Source organism: Schistocerca gregaria, chromosome 1 (genome assembly GCF_023897955.1).
Source record: "Schistocerca gregaria isolate iqSchGreg1 chromosome 1, iqSchGreg1.2, whole genome shotgun sequence".
In the NCBI taxonomy this organism is placed as follows: Eukaryota; Metazoa; Arthropoda; class Insecta; order Orthoptera; family Acrididae; genus Schistocerca; species Schistocerca gregaria.
In genome coordinates this window covers 996,989,618-997,007,195 of record NC_064920.1, presented here as the reverse complement: position 1 = coordinate 997,007,195, position 17,578 = coordinate 996,989,618, and the positions used below count along the sequence as shown (strand labels likewise).

Genomic DNA, 17,578 nt, shown 5'->3' with positions numbered 1-17,578 from the left:
GTCACTCATGTTATGGGAGTTATTCTTACAGCCACAGGAAGTACAGTACCTTGTACCTCACCATCGCCCCAGCGCTCCCCAGTTCCTTGGTGAAAAGAGGCATGCTGTGACACAATACGAGAGTGAAGACGTGCTCTTAGCGTTTTCCATATCATCCTACTTTGGACAACTGTACCTGTTGTGTTGGCAGAAGAGCCAACACCATGTTACTAGAGGCCGAAAGGCTGGCGTGAGGAGGGAAGAACTATACTGACATGAGGTCTGGAACATGACAAGGAATTAGAATTCAGAAAGCGGACGTAATTAGTTTAATACTTAACTTTAATCCATTAATGATGAACGTCGCTCTTGACGGTACATGATTCACAATATTATCTGTGCAGGATACATAGTAACTTAATATGGCGCTTTGCTAGGTCGTAGCAAATGGCATAGCTGAAGGCTATGCTAAACTGTCGTCTCTGCAAATGAAAGCGTATGTAGGCAGTGAACCATCGCTAGCAAAGTCGGCTGTACAACTGGGCCGAGTGCTAGGGAGTCTCTCTAGATTAGGCGGCGCTCTGTCTGCAATCACTGATAGTGGCGACACGCGGGTCCGACGTATACTAACGGACCGCGGCCAATTTAAATGCTACCACCTTGCAAGTGTGGTGCCTTACAGTGACACCACAGTACCCGCTACAAGCAGTTACGTGTGCGATGCCATTGCATCATACACGATAGCAAGAAGGTAAGCTGGGATTTCTTTACCAGCTCCTTTAACACCGTCTTTCCCTCATCAGTTGTTTGGAGTCGAATCCAACAGATATTGGGCATGTCCAGATTTTCCCTGACCTCTGGGCTAACTGTCGTGCAGGATAGTGGACCCAGTCGCAATTTCTAACTTACTGAGACCACACTTCGTTGATATTTCAAGCTCTTCCAATTATCCACCAGCGTTTCTCCTGAAGAAACTGGTAGCGGAAGAGCGACCTCTTGCTTTTTCCGCTCAAAATCGCGAAAGCTATAATGCCGTTTTTCCTATGTGGGAACTAAGACATGGTCTCTCCTCTCGCTCTTCTGTTCTGGGACCGGATGGTATCCACGTCTATCATACCCTAGTCTGTGCTACCCCCTTCTCCTTTATAATCACCTTTGGATCGACAATACCTTTCCCAGAAGAGGGCGGAAAGCTGTCGTCATTCCTGTTCCAATTCCTGGAGAGGACAAACATCGCCCCTCCACTATCACACAATGTCTCTCACGACTAGTGTTTGTAAGTTTTTATAGTGTATGGTAAATTGCCGTTTGGGCTGATGGCTGGAGTCCCAAAACCTTTTAACAACAGCTTAATGTGGTTTCCGAATTATCGTTCTGCTGTTGGCCATCTTGTTGCTCTCTCCACTTATATCATGAACAATTTTCGCAGGAAACGCCAAATGGTAGCTATAGTTTTTGATCTGGAGAGGGCATATGAGACCTGTTGGAGGTCAGGCATCCTCCACACACTGTTCTCTTGGGGCTTTCGAGGTCGGCTACCCCTTTTCATCTGCGAATTTATGACAGAGCACACATTTAAGTTGTAAGTGAATACTACTCTACACCATACCTTATTCCAAGAAAACCGGATGTCCCAGGGCTCCGTGATAAGTGTTGTACTGTTTGCCATTGCCATCAATCCAGTTACGGATTGTCTCCATCATCCTGATGTCTCGGACTCACTCTTTGTCAGCGATTTTGCAATCTACTACAACTCTCAACGGACCAGCCTTCTTGAACGACGTCTTCAAGGATGTCTCGATCACCTCCAGTCCTGGAGCATCTAAACCGGCTTTCGATTGTCTCCCACTAAGACTGTCTGTGTAAATGTTTGGCGTCATGCGGAGTTTTCTCCGCCTTCCCTACATCTAGGTCCTGTTGACCTTCCATTTGCGGACGTCGTCAAATTCTTGGGACTTACGTTTGATAGAAAACTGTGCTTGTCTTCCTACATTTCCTATCTTTCGATTCGCTGTCTGCAGTCCCTCAACACCCTCTGTGTCCTGAGTGGTACCTCCTGGGGACCGGACCGAGTGGTGCTCCTCCACCTATATCGCGCCTTAGTGCGTTCTAAATTGGACTATGGAAGCAGTTTGCTACTCTGTTCTTCAGCGTCTATATTCTGTCCACCACCGTGGATTGCGTTTAACATCTGGAGCTGTTTACACTAGGCACGTGGAGAGCCTTTATGCTGAGGCTGCTGAACCTCCGCTGTCCAGTCAGCGAGCTGTCCTTCTGAATCGTTACACTAGTCATCTTTCTTCCATGCCTGCTTATCCAACGCATGCCTTTTTTTTTTTTTTTTTTTTTTTGACACCTCCTTGGATCTGGGGTATGCAGGCAGCCCTTCCTCTCTACTACCACTGGGAGTCCGTTTCTGTCAACTGCTACATTCACTTTCCTTCCAATTTCCTAAAACTCTCTTGACGAATGGGGCTACAACGCCACCCCGGCTTTTCCCCCTGACCCGCCTTCTCCGTGACCTTTGTTATCTTCCCAAGGATAGCACCCCCCTTATGGTTTATCCTTGGGCATTTCCTGCTCTATACACACAAATGGAGGATGCCACATTCATTTACACTGACAGCTCCAAGACCACTTTTGGTGTCAGGAGGGCCTATATTATTGACAACACCCCTATTAGATTTTGGCCACCCTCTGGTCCACTTGATTCAGAACAGCCACCACATGCTTCACTTGGCATTCCTCTGTATCCCAGGGCATGTTGGTATACGTGAAAACGAGGCAGCCAATAAAGCAGCAAAGGTTGCTGTCTCTCTTCCTCGGTCCGCTGCTCACATGGTTCCCTTTGCGAAATACAGAGCGTTTTATGTCGTTGTGTTGCTCTTTTATGGCACAAACATTGGTCTGCACTTCAGGCTAATAAATTACAAGACATAAAACGTCTTCCCTGTGCTTGAAACTTCCTCCCGGCCTCGTCGTCGGGAGGAGGTAATTTTAACAAGATCCCAGACTGAACATTGTCTTTTTGGCCCTCGGCGTCTTTTAAGTCGCGATCCTCCCCACTTTGACCTCACTGTTCTCAATCGTGGACAGTGAGACACCTTTTACTTCAGTGCCCCTATTTTAATACGCTACGCGCCCGTTTACAGCTGTCACCTGATATTGTAAGGGTATGGTTAGACGTTTTCTTATTTTATGACTGAACACAACTGTGTAAGCTGTAATGACATTGTTTAACATTGCAATTTTGTCACGGAAATACACACCTTTATAAAGTTTACAATGTGACAGTGTTAAGACATTTCTTAAAATGACGCATCTCGGCCTCTGAACGTGAACTAATCCTAAACAAAATAGTATTAAATTTTAACTCTCAGAAAGTAAATAATCCTAAACACAACAATATTAAATTTTAACTAGAAGTTTATTTACAAAATTATTCTTATGGTTACATTATGATGTTGGTCAGTACTATAACATATCATCCGATTCCGGTTCAAAGTTCGGTACTATTTTTACAATGACAATCAAGTCTATGAGGAGGCTTAGTTTTGTGACAAGTCGATCAAAAGATTACCCAAGGTTGCTCGAGTTTACAGTGGACGAAAGCTGGTGAACAAACAAGTTTACATCTCTGCACGCGTTATTTACCTTAGCTGCGATGAGTTGTGGTCTGCATGGCTGCTCTCGTGCACTAAAATTCCTATAAAATCTAATTAAGCCTTTGCTGAATTTTCCGGCAGAAACTCTTCCAATATGCAAGAAACTTGATCTCATCCCTAGGCTCAGACTACGGCATTAAACACTCGCATGGCTGGAGCAGTGCAGATATTATAATGCGCTCTCAGTACTCGCTAGACCAATTAACTAACTTGCAAGTTCGTTTCTCCACAGTTGGAGCTCAACGATGCTACAGCTAATTTCTAGCTGGAGGTCAGCCGTTGTGAACGCAATGTTCACACAAATTTCTCCTCTGCATCGTACAGAGCGTTATGCGCTCCATTCTGAACTTGATGCCAGTTCAGAGAAGAGTCCACTTAAATTTCGCTCTCATCTTTCTCGTAGATGAACTCTCTCCCCAGGTGGGTTCTTTCGTTCTCCTCGTCATGGCTTTTTTTGACCAATAGGAATGTTCCTCTCTCTACCAATCGCAAGGGTCCTACCATTAAACTATGTCGACATCTCGGCACTTTACTCTTTCCCATTGTATTTCTGGCAATCGGACATTTGGTGCCTGCTCCAAACGCCTAACGTTACATGTGTCTGTCATGTGTGTACCACTTGCAGTACACGTGACCGAACGCATCACTGGTTTCGTTTGTATCCCTTTGGCATTCCGAACTGCAGTTTTTTAAAACTTCTTTCTGTCCTACTTCTGGCGGCCCTTTACACGCCCTGCAGTATGCTTCACCTGTCCAGTCGCTGACTTTCGCTGCAGGACACGCCCCTTTAAGAGCTTTCTATAGTGCCTCACAAGGTTGCGGCCTCTGCATATGCCCATGCTGGCTTCCACACAAAACGTTTCCTTTTGCTGCTTATGTCAACTTCTGCTCATTGATATGCATCGTATAGTAGTGGTGTGTTAATACCGTCGATTGAGTGTCATCCCTTTTGCATTACTAACTTAAAGGCAAATCTGCTCATTACCACCAAAGTAACTTAGATGTCATATTCACCTTCATATTACAATGTATAAAACCCTTATGAAAGGTGCGAAATTAACCATCATTTATTATATCACCTTGTATATCCTCCTCCTGTTCAATTTTGTGCTGGCTCAATCAATAGTTGAGAAATTGATTGAAGTCTGTGCAGAATTGTCTGCAACTGCTAACTCTAGCAGCTGACCTATTTACTGATCAACTTCTTATTTTAATATTTTGTATACCTTAGACAGTGGTTTGATCTAGTCTCCTTATCGTTCTATTTCACAGTGTACTTGATTTCAAATCCACAGATTTGAGCTCTTACATTATGTTCTTCTTTCTTTAAAAATTTAACATTCTTTCTAATTTTCTGATTTTTAAATGATGTTATTTAACTCGTCTAAAGTCCTTTTCTCTCAATATAATTGTCTAAATTTTCATTTCAATTTAAATAGAAACAATTAGATCTTATCTTTAAAATTGTATTATCTTTAAAAATTTTAGTTTTGAGACTGATCTGTTTTATACCTACCTGTTGTTGTTGTTGTGGTTTTCAGTCCTGAGACTGGTTTGATGAAGCTCTCCATGCTTCTCTATCCTGTGCAAGCTTCTTCATCTCCCAGTACCTACTGCAACCTACATCCTCCTGAATCTGCTTAGTGTAGTCATCTCTTGGTCTCCCTCTACCATTTTTACCCTCCACACTGCCCTCCAATACGAAATTGGTGATCCCTTGATGCCTCAGAACATGTCCTACCAACCGATCCCTTCTTCTGGTCAAGTTGTGCCACAAACTTCTCTTCTCTCCAATCCAATTCAATACTTCCTCATTAGTTATGTGATCTACCCATCTAATCTTCAACATTCTTCTGTAGCACCACATTTCGAAAGCTTCTATTCTCTTCTTGTCCAAACTATTTATCGTCCATGTTTCACTTCCATACATGGCTACACTCCATGCAAATACTTTCTGAAATGACTTCCTGACACTTAAATCTAAACTCGATGTTAACAAATTTCTCTTCTTCAGAAACGCTTTCCTTGCCATTGCCAGTCTACATTTTATATCCTCTCTACTTCGACCATCATCAGTTATTTTGCTCCCCAAATAGCAAAACTCCTTTACTACTTTAAGTGTCTCACTTCCTAAACTAATTCCCTCAGCATCACCCAACTACATTCCATTATCCTCGTTTGCTTTTGTTGATGATCATCTTATATCCTCCTTTCAAGACACTATTCATTCCGTTCAACTGCTCTTCCAAGTTCTTTGCTGTCTCTGACATAATTACAATGTCATCGGCGAACCTTAAAGTTTTTATTTCTTCTCCATGGACTTTAATACCTACTCCGAATTTTTCTTTTGTTTCCTTTACTGCTTGCTCAATATACTACTAGTTTTTCCATTCGTCTGTAAAGAATTCGCGTTAGTATTTTGCAGCTGTAATTTATTAAACTGATAGTTCGGTAATTTTCACATCTGTCAACACCTGCTTTCTTTGGGATTGGAATTATTATATTCTTCTTGAAGTCTGAGGGTATTTCGCCTGTCTCATACATCTTGCTCACCAGATGGTAGAGTTTTGTCAGGACTGGCTCTCCCAAGGCCGTCAGTAGTTCCAATGGAATGTTGTCTACTCCGGGGGCCTTGTTTCGACTCAGGTCTTTCAGTGCTCTGTCAAACTCTTCATGCAGTATCGTATCTCCCATTTCATCTTCATCTACTTCCTCTTCCATTTCCATAATATTGTCCTCAAGAACATCACCCTTGTGTAGACCCTCTATATACTCCTTCCACCTTTCTGCTTTCTCTTCTTTGCTTAGAACTGGGTTTCCATCTGAGCTCTTAATATTCATACAAGTGGTCCTCTTTTCTCCAAAGGTCTCTTTAATTTTGCTGTAGGCAGTATCTATCTTACCCCTAGTGAGATAAGCCTCTACATCCTTACATTTGTCTTCTAGCCATCCCTGCTTAGCCATTTTGCACTTCCTGTCGATCTCATTTTTGATACGTTTATATTCCTTTTTCCCTGCTCCACTTACTTCATTTTTAAATTTTCTCCTTTCATCAATTAAATTCAATATTTCTTCTGTTACCCAAGGATTTCTACTACCCCTCGTCTTTTTATCTACTTGATCCTCTGCTGCCTTCACTATTTCATCCCTCAAAGCTACCCATTCTTCTTCTATTGTATTTCTTTCCCCCATTCCTGTCAATTGCTCCCTTATGCTCTCCTTGAAACTCTGTACAACCTCTGGTTTTTTTAGTTTATCCAGGTCCCATCTCCTTAAATTCTCACCTTTTTACAGTTTCTTCAGTTTTAATCTACAGGTCATAACCAATAAATTGTGGTCATAGTCCACATCTGCCCCTGGAAATGTCTTACAATTTAAAACCTGGTTCCTAAATCTCTGTCTTACCATTATATAATCTGTCTGAAACCTTTAAGTATCTCCAGGCTTCTTCCATGTTTAGACCCATCTTTTATGATTCTTGAACCAAGTGTTAGTAATAATTAAGTTGTGCTATGTGCAAAATTCTACCAGGCGGCTTCCTCTTTCATTTCTTTGCCCCAGTTCTTATTCACCTACTACGTTTCCTTCTCTCCCTTTTCCTACTACCGAATTCCAGTCACCCATGACTATTAAATTTTCGTCACTCTTCACTATCTGAATAATTTCTTTTATTTGATCATACTTTTCTTCAATTTCTTCGTCATCTGCAGAGCTAGTTGGCATATAAACTTGTACTACTGTAGTAGGTGTGGGCTTCATATCTATCTTGGCCACAATGATGCATTCACTATGTTGTTTGTAGTAGCTTACCCGCATTCCTATTTTCCTATTCATTATTAGACCTACTCCTGCATTACCCCTATTTGATTTTGTGTTTATAACCCTGTAGTCACCTGACCAGAAGTCTTGTTCCTCCTGCCACCGAACTTCACTAATTCCCACTATATCTAACTTTAACCTATCCATTTCCCTTTTTAAATTTCCTAACCTACCGGTCCGATTAAGGGATCTGACATTCCACACTCTGATCCGTAGAACGCCAGTTTTATTTCTCCTGATAACGACATCCTCTTGAGTAGTCCCGCCCGGAGATCCGAATGGGGGACTATTTTACCTCCGGAATATTTTACCCAAGAGGACGCCATCATCATTTTATCATACAGTAAAGCTGCATGCCCTCAGGAAAAATTACGGCTGTAGTTTCCCCTTGCTTTCAGCCGTTCGCAGTACCAGCACAGCAAGGCTGTTTTGGTTATTGTTACAAGGCCAGATCAGTCAATCATCCAGACTGTTGCCCCTGCAACTACTGAAAAGGCTGCTGCCCCTCTTCAGGAACCACACGTTTGTCTGGCCTCTCAACAGATACCCCTCCATCGTGGTTGCACCTACGGTACGGCTATGTGTATCGCTGAGGCAGACAAGCCTCCCCACCAACGGCAAGGTCCATGGTTCATGGGGGAGGTTTGCCTACCTAATGTATGTTAAATGATGATGGATATGTATTGAAGTTGAGGAAACCGCCATATAACATTATCCTCCCCTTTTTCAATATCTCCAGCTTTCATACCAATCATAATCAAAGAAATTTTCATTTCTTATAATAAAGCTGTATAATCATACACTACAGGCATAATCCTATTCATGAACATGTTATATTCCCTAATGTCTTACCTCTATGCATTGCAACTTTACAAAAATTTTCAAATTTGATTTTTACAAACATATTAAATTTCTAATCCTATTAATTACTTTACAAAACTGAAATAGACATCATGGAATACCTAAGCCTTCTGACATGACACAAGCTTGGTAACGTGATTGGCGGCATGTTGAATGCGATCCATTAATTCCTCTTCATTTCTAGGTGGTTCACGTCTGGGTGGATGAACTAGAACCTTGATGAATCCCAACAGGAAAAAGTCAGGTGGCGTAAGGTCTGTTGATCGTGGGTGGCCATGTCCTACAAGCACCTCTGCAAATTACCCAGCCATCAAAGAGTTCATTAAAATATCTGCACATAGCACGACTGTTATGTGTAGGCGCCCCATCATGCAACAACCACATGCGTAACTGTATGTCCAGCGAACATCTTCCAGCAGGCCAGGCAGAGTTTCCTGTAAAAAGTGAAGGTAATTTGCCCCAGTAAGTCGAGGAGGTACATGGACTGGCCCAATCAGATGGTCAGCCACAATGCCTGCCCAAATGTTGAGCGAACATCGTTCCTGGTGTCCGTGGTCGTACATGATGTGAGGATGTCAACTTGCCAAGTAAAGAATGTTTCGAGTGTTGTAAAGGCCATCCCGATGGAAGGTGCACTCGCTGGTAAACAACACAATACTGGGGATGTCAGGATCTCATGCAACACATCGCAGAAACCACCAGCAAAACCCTAGTCTGTGTTCATAGTCCACCACAGGATTTAGGTCTTGGACAGGGTGGAAACTAAGTGGATGCTGGCTATCATGCCTCAAATCCTCCCAGACTAAACGATGAGTGACCCCCATGTCGTGTCCAACTGCTCGAGTACTTGTCAAAGGTGCTTCCTCGAAGTGCTTGAGAACAGTCTCCAAAATCAGCATCTATTCGTGTTCGAGGTCTTCCAGCATCACCGTGATATCCTGCTAACGAGGCTGTTTCACCAAGGCGCCGGTGAATTGCTGTAAACGTTTGCAGGTGTGGGTGGCGTCTTGCTGGGTACTGTTCCTCATAGAACCGTTGAGCTCCATGAGCATTACCTTCAGCTAGTCCATAAAAAAAACCCACATGCTTACTGCATGACTAAATCACAAGCGGCGTGTGTGTGTGTTCTGAAGCGAAGCTTACATATGAATGCTTCTGATGTGGGGTGGAGATAAACAGCAAGACCTATTCGACTCGTGTTTGTCACGATGGGGCAGTGACGGGTGAGGGACATTTGTATGTGTGAACTGACAACCATAGCGCTGTGGCGCCAGGTTTCCGTAGTTTAAAAATGGTGTGTTGTCGACCTACACAACATTAGTACTTTGGGTCGTACTGACATCAGCTATCCAGGGTTAAAATTTCGTGACACAATTTTTCTGCGCCCTCTATATAACTCGAAAACCGCACACTCCAACGAAAACGCGTCTCAGTACACAATTAACTTAAGTGAACCAAATTAAATTTGCTACAAAAAAGGTCGCATTAATGTTTTGTCTAGGACTAACGGTCTGCGCAGAGAGATCGGGAAAAACTGAAAATCCCGCGCCATGCGTGCGCACTGTAGCTTAGGTACTTTTTGTAGGCCAGTTTGTGGTAGTCTTCCAAGTTGATAGACCACAAGCGTCCTGTATCAAAATGTTCGTCTCAACTTCCTATATATTACTGTGGTATGTTGTAAAGAATGACAATGAATAGTGAAAATAAATAGAAATATGCATTAAAAGTCTTATATCTCGGAAACCATTCGGAATATGGCATATGCCCACATCAAGTTTTTTGTTCAGAATCAGCTATGCTATCACCTGTCAAGACACGTACCCATCCTCCTGATTCACCATATATATATATATATATATATATATATATATATATATATATATATATATATATATATACAAGTCGGGATCTCGTGCAACACATCGCAGGAATCACCAGCAAAACGCTAGTCTGTGTTCATAGTGTCCGATTTATGTTGACCATCCTAAATAACTGTTTGTCCAGATGAAAATTACGAAATGTTTCAAGCAAATAATTGTTAGCCGTCAGGGAGACATCAATCAGCATGATTGCCTTAGTTGCAACTTTGTTTTTTCAAAGATATGAACAGCGGTATGACTTTTTTAAATTCGGTAATTCATTTTATCTCCTAAAGAGCTATTCAAAAATGTATCACAGCGTACCATTCACTGAAACACAACGTTATTAATTACGTAACACAACACTGACGTTGACGCTCCCAGCGCTTAGTGCAGGTATTTGGTATAATGGAACACATCCACGTCCAGACGTCGACAGAGGACAAATGTAAACATAAATAGAATGCACACCCCTCATTCTTTCAACCATCGTCAGTTGAAGACTTGTGTGAGTACAAGGTACACCTGCAAAGAGAAGGTAGAAATGCTACTCGTCTGTGGGGAATGTAAGTTAGCATAACAGTAAGTGCAATACTGTTTTCGTACATACAGTTACGTTTAGAACAGTAGTTTAATCCTTTTTAATACTGGTGTGTAGAGTAGTCATACAATAAAAAGGTAGTCCTTCCTACAAACAGTATCGACGTAACGTTTCTTTTATTGTTATTGTTGTTGTTGTTGAAGGTAGGCAAAATGCTACGCAGGTTGCGGAACAGTACAGAGAGCGATATCCTGACAAGAATCCATCTTCCCGACGGATGTTTTCTCGTCTTGTTGCGACCCTCCAGGAAACGGGAAGTTTCAACTCACAACAACGCAATCATCATAGCATTCACGCAGATAAAGCTGCCAAAGTTACTGTACTCGCTTCCGTTGCTATGAATCCACATGCGAGCACATGGCAACTTGAACACGAGATTATCATTCCTAAAACCAGTGTACATCATATTCTTACACGTCACCGGTTCCATCCTTACCACGTACACCTACATCAAGAACTGCATGGGAATCATTTCCAGAATTGTGTACAGTTCTGTCAGCGGACACAGCAGCAAATCCTTGCCAACCCAAGCTTCTTCTCCAATGTTCAATTTACCGATGATTGTTCCTTCTCAAACAAAGGATACGTAAATACAAGGAACATTCGTTATTGATCCAGCAACAACGCACGATGGCTTAGACAGGTAGAACATCAGCGTCTGGTTTGAGATGCTTGGTACTACAATTATTGGCCCTTATTTCATCAAGATAATCAAAATGGCACAGAATATGCCAACTTCCTCTGACGAATTCTTTCTCCTCTTCTGCATGAAGTGCAGTTAAGAACCAGAATACTTATGTGGTATCAACACGATGGATGTCCAACACACAATGCCTTGTGTGCACGTCACGTTCTGAAGCAAAGGTATCCTGTCAGATGGATTGGTCGAGGAGGAACAGTTACTTGGCCTGCTAGGTCTCCTGATTTAAATCCTCTGGACTTTTTTTTTGGGGATGCATTAAAGAAGTTGTCTATCACGATATTCCAACAGCTCCAGACGACACGCAAGAGCACATCATGCTTGCTTGTAATTCTCTTCAGCAGGCAACATTGGAAGCAGTAAATAATTCTTTCATTCAACGAGTGCACCAGTGTATTGGTGTCTATGGTCACCACTTTGAGTACCTATGAATGTTCTACTCTTGGGCAATGGTACAAGAGAGCCAAAGTCAGTCTTGTGTTATGTTTTTACTTGGTGTTCATTTGATTTCTCTTAACTCCAGCAAGTGGACGAGTTTGTGATCTCGGGCTCAAAGTCAATGTTGTTGTTGTTGTTGTTGTCTTCAGTCCTGAGACTGATTTGATGCAGCTCTCCATGCTACTCTATCCTGTGCAAGCTGCTTCATCTCCCAGTACCTACTGCAACCTACATCCTTCTGAATCTGCTTAGTGTACTCATCTCTCAGTCTCCCTCTACGATTTTTACCCTCCACGCTGCCCTCCAACGCTAAGTTTGTGATCCCTTGATGCCTCAAAACATGTCCTACCAACCGATCCCTTCTCGTAGTCAAGTTGTGCCACAAACTTCTCTTCTCCCCAATCCTATTCAATACCTCCTCATTAGCTACGTGATCTATCCACCTTATCTTCAGTATTCTTCTGTAGCACCACATTTCGAAAGCTTCTATTCTCTTCTTGTCCAAACTAGTTATCGTCCATGTTTCACTTCCATACATGGCTACACTCCAAACAAATACTTTCAGAAATGACTTCCTAATACATAAATCTATATTCGATGTTAACAAATTTCTCTTCTTCAGAAACGCTTTCCTTCCCATTGCCAGTCTACATTTTATATCCTCTCTACTTCGACCATCATCAGTTATTTTACTTCCTAAATAGCAAAACTCCTTTTCTACTTGAAGTGTCTCATTTCCTAATATAATTCCCTCAGCATCACCCGATTTAATTTGACTACATTCCATTATCCTCATTTTGCTTTTGTTGATGTTCATCTTATATCCTCCTTTCAAGACACTGTCCATTCCGTTCAACTGCTCTTCCAAGTCCTTTGCCGTCTCTGACAGAATTACAATGTCATCGGCGAACCTCAAAGTTTTTACTTCGTCTCCATGAATTTTAATACCTACTCCAAATTTTTCTTTTGTTTCCTTTACTGCTTGCTCAATATACAGACTGAATAACATCGGGGAGAGGCTACAACCCTGTCTCACTCCTTTCCCAACCACTGCTTCCCTTTCATGCCCCTCGCCTCTTATGACTGCCATCTGGTTTCTGTACAAATTGTAAATAGCCTTTCGCTCCCTGTATTTTACCCCTGCCACCTTTAGAATTTGAAAAAGAGTATTCCAGTCAACATTGTCAAAAGCTTTCTCTAAGTCTACAAATGCTAGAAACGTAGGTTTGCCTTTTCTTAATCTTTCTTCTAAGATAAGTCGTAAGGTCAGTATTGCCTCACGTGTTCCAACATTTCGACGGAATCCAAACTGATCCTCCCCGAGGTCCACATCTACCAGTTTTTCCATTCGTCTGTAAAGAATTCGCGTTAGTATTTTGCAGCAGTGACTTATTAAACTGATAGTTCGGTAATTTTCACATCTGTCAGCACCTGCCTTCTTTGGGATTGGAATTATTATATTCTTCTCGAAGTCTGAGGGTATTTCGCCTGTCTCATACATCTTGCTCACCAGCTGGTAGAGTTTTGTCCTGACTGGCTCTCCCAAGGCCGTCAGTAGTTCTAATGGAATGTTGTCTACTCTGGGGGCCTTGTTTCGACTCAGGTCTTTCAGTGCTCTGTCAAACTCTTCACACAGTATCGTATCTCCCATTTCGTCTTCATCTACATCCTCTTCCATTTCCATAATATTGTCCTCAAGTACATCACCCTTGTATAAACCTTCTATATACTCCTTCCACCTTTCTGCCTTCCCTTCTTTGCTTAGAACTGGGTTGCCATCTGAGCTCTTGATATTCATACACGTGGTTCTCTTCTCTCCAAAGGTCCTCTAGCCATCCCTGTATAGCCATTTTGCACTTCCTGTCGATCTCGTTTTTGAGACGTTTGTATTCCTTTTTGCCTGCTTCATTTACTGCATTTTTATATTTTCTCCTTTCATCAATTAAATTCAATATTTCTTCTGTTACCCAAGGATTTCTAGCAGCCCTCATCTTTTTACCTACTTTATCCTCTGCTGCCTTCACTACTTCATCCCTCAGAGCTACCCATTCTTCTTCTACTGTATTTCTTTCCCCTATTCCTGTCAATTGTTCCCTTATGCTCTCCCTGAAACTCTGTACAACCTCTGGTTCTTTCAGTTTATCCAGGTCCCATCTCCTTAATTTCCCACATTTTTGCAGTTTCTTCAGTTTTAATCTACAGGTCATAACCAATAGATTGTGGTCCGAGTCCACATCTGCCCCTGGAAATGTGTTACAACTTAAAACCTGGTTCCTAAATCAGTGTCTTACCATTATATAATCTATTTGATACCTTTTAGTATCTCCAGGGTTCCTCCACGTATACAACCTTCTTTCAATGTTGTGTTATGTAATTAATAACGTTGTGTTTCAGTGAATGGTACACTGTGCTAAATTTCTGAATAGGCCTATAGGAGAGGAAATGAACTACTGAAAAAAACAGGGTGTGATTTTAAAAATTTATACTGCTGTTCATATCTTTGTAAAAAACAAAGCTACAAGGAGGACAATCATGCTGATTGATGTCCCCCTGATGGCTAAAGAACATTACAGTTATTTATGGTGGTGAAGATAAATAGGACATACATGTTTGTGTGTGTGCATATGTATGTATATGTATTGTGTTCCTTACTTCATCTTCTTTGGCTACTATGTAATTTGTCTACACGATTATTTGTTTGTAATAATTTTATAGTGCATGAACTCTTCAACTGAGTGCAAACTATTTTTTAGTAAATATTGTTTAAGAAATTTTTAAATTTGTGGTTATCCTTTATGTTTCTTATATCTTGTGATAGTTTTTTATATATCTTTACTCCTTCATCTAACAGAGTGGTTGGGTCTTTGCTTTATTCATTCCATCTGGTGACAAGCAGTCGCTGTATCTGGTTTGACCATAATGTATGGAGCCGCTTATTGCATATTGTTTTTCTGTATGAAAATCGCAGTTTTAAATATCTATTCACTAGGGACTGTCAGGATACCTTGTTTTTTGACCAGTTCGATGCTGTGAACCCTTCTGTGACACTTGCTCGTTATTATGATGGCTCGTTTTTGCAGTTTGAACACTTTTTCACATTCTGAACGTTTGAACTTCATAATACTATCCTGTAACTGGTAATATAATGTATGTGTGCAAAGAATTTTATCGTTAGGCATGAGCTATTACATCCCGTAGTTAATATTTGTAAGGCATAGCATGATATGGTAATTCTTTTTTCAGTTACTCTGATGTGTTCATTGCCACCCCATTTTCGTTGTTTACCAAAATACATACCTAAAAATTTTGCGTCAGCAATACGTTCTGCGGTCTCATTATGTATTCTACATTTTGTTGTGTTAGGTTTTTATTTACGTAGAATTTCATTTTAGTATTCTTTCTTACATTAAGCGTTACTTCTTGTTATTTGATCAGTTGTGGACTGCCACGTGGTCTTTTAAGTATTTACTTCTAACATTTCTGGTGCCTATTTTTAATTATTATATTCCTGTCATCAGCAAATAACACTGGTTATCCTTGTGTGGCCCATAGTAGGAAGTAAATAATGCAAATGAGTAACAGTATTGAGGGATCCTAACACGGTGTCGAGGGGCTCCCACTATCAAATATTCTTGATCTGAACGATGTTTCACCATACAATTTGAGCCATTTGAAATTTGGTATGGCTCTACCATCTCTACTCTGTCTGACCCCAACTACTTATTGGCAACCCACCGTGCTTCGAATCTACCTAGCAGTACTTCACGATCAACTGTGTCAAATGCTTTACTGAGGTCTGGGAAAAAGCTTGTCACCTGTCCTCCTTTACCTAGGGCCTCCAAAATTACTTTTGCAAATTTTGTTATAGCAGCTTCCGTTCCCTTTACAGACATGAAACCAAACTGTTCTTTGCTCAAAAGTTGGTTTTTATTTAAATAATCCTCAACTCTGTTTATTGTAATAATTTCTATCAGTTTTTGATAAGAAGACAGTACCGTAATATCTAGGCAGTTGCATTTAATCCCGCACGCTTTATTTCAGTTGAAATCGTCTTGATTAGAGTACCAGTAAAAATTCACGCCACGCTTGTGCAAACACTTTCTAGCCTCCGAGGCGAGGGTGAGGCGACACATGTGCAAGTTTTCATTGGTTGTGAAGTGCGGCTTCACGAGTTACACGCCAATGGCGTTTTTAGTACTTGTCTTTAAGGTCGAAGTAAGTTTTCTTCATAAGATCTTTGCCTTTGTCGCACATGTGGTGATGCTGTGTTATGTTTACGTTTCGAATTGATTGCGAGCAGTGGACGAATGTGTTGTCGCCGTCACATTTGGATTATTTTGCTTCCCGTTTACAGAAGTTAGAAGTTTGAATAATGGTATGTTAAGTGTTAGCATACAGACGTTTTATTTTACGAATTTTAAGACTGCGAATAAATTAATCATATTCCCGAGTTATACAAGAATAAGTGCCCATCCTTTTCCTTCCGTCTAAATTATATTTCGTAAGATTTCACGCAGCCTGTTTTTGAACCCAACAGAGACAAATGTATAATTCTCCCCCGTTTACATGGTAGAATCTACATTGTGAAATGCTGTCCAATATAATCTTATTTTGGTCACATTTGAAAGGAACAAACGTTATTCATATCAGTATTGAAGCTGCCGAACAGAATTGATTGTTGTATTGAAAGTCGCATATTTAATTTTGTCTCTGTACCTGTACACTGAAAACCATTGTAAACGGTTTGTCAGGGTACATTCGGCACAGTACCAACTTTCTTATATTCGTTTCTTGACATACTTAATTCATGCAAATGTTGTCCTGACCTGTAATTCAGTTTTTATTTACTGAAGATTACACAGCTGCTGTAATGTTAATTTTTCCTCGTGCGCAATGTATTCTTAGAAATATGTATTTTATACTATCTGCGGTGTACTGATCTTGTGGCTACACTTTTCTGTTGATACCATTCTCATGATATCATTGCATGATTCATCCCATAAATGATGAGTGTCTTTTCAGCTTAGGGTCTTGTTTCAATGAAAAATTTGCAGACAGTAATTCCAGTCACATATAGGAGACATATGTACATTTTATGAAATAACTAACCTTGATTTCCTGCTACTGAATAGCATGCCCCGTCATTGAAGGTAATATTTATTTTTCTCTTTCAAGGCTAAGAAGAAAATTGTAATGAAAGAGCAGCCAGTACACAAGGTAAAGAAGTCTGTGACAAAGAAGTCCTTGCCACATATCCTAAAACTGGATGACAAGCCAAGAAGAATAAAAGGAGATCCAATTCAACGGTCCATCAAGGACATTAAAGATTTAGTAAATTCTATACATAAGAGTGAAAATGTGGAACAGCAGAAAGCGACTGGTATTTCCCACGGTCAACAACAACAAGGTCGAACTCCTATCCCAAAAGAAAAGCTACTGCGCTACAGCAGAGGTTCTGGAGTTGATAAAGACACTATAAAAACTAAAGTATGGAAGAAACGAATCAGTAAGCAGGAAAGGAAAATAGAATATGCAACAGAGCAAGCAGCAAGAGCAGAACTATTACTGACAGAGGACAGTGGGTGAGTGTAAATGTGTGTAGGCCATGGCATAGCCTTTTTTGGATTTCATGTGAAAGATAGCTCTGCAAGTATAT

At 41.0% G+C, this 17,578-nt stretch overlaps 1 protein-coding gene across 2 annotated transcripts in view; it reads left to right on the top strand.

Annotated features, from left to right (window-relative positions):
- The first annotated feature begins 16,149 nt into the window (after positions 1–16,149).
- The window catches only part of LOC126278482 (WD repeat-containing protein 46-like), a 48,056-nt gene continuing 46,627 nt past the window's right edge, over positions 16,150–17,578 (top strand). The window contains exons 1-2 of one of the 2 annotated variants that reach the window (XM_049978641.1): positions 16,150–16,297; positions 17,098–17,504. In XM_049978641.1, coding sequence (XP_049834598.1) covers positions 16,295–16,297; positions 17,098–17,504 — 410 coding nt within the window. In that variant the 5' untranslated portion in view covers positions 16,150–16,294. The remainder of the gene's footprint in view (positions 16,298–17,097; positions 17,505–17,578) is intronic. The other variant, XR_007550710.1, reaches the window with a different exon arrangement.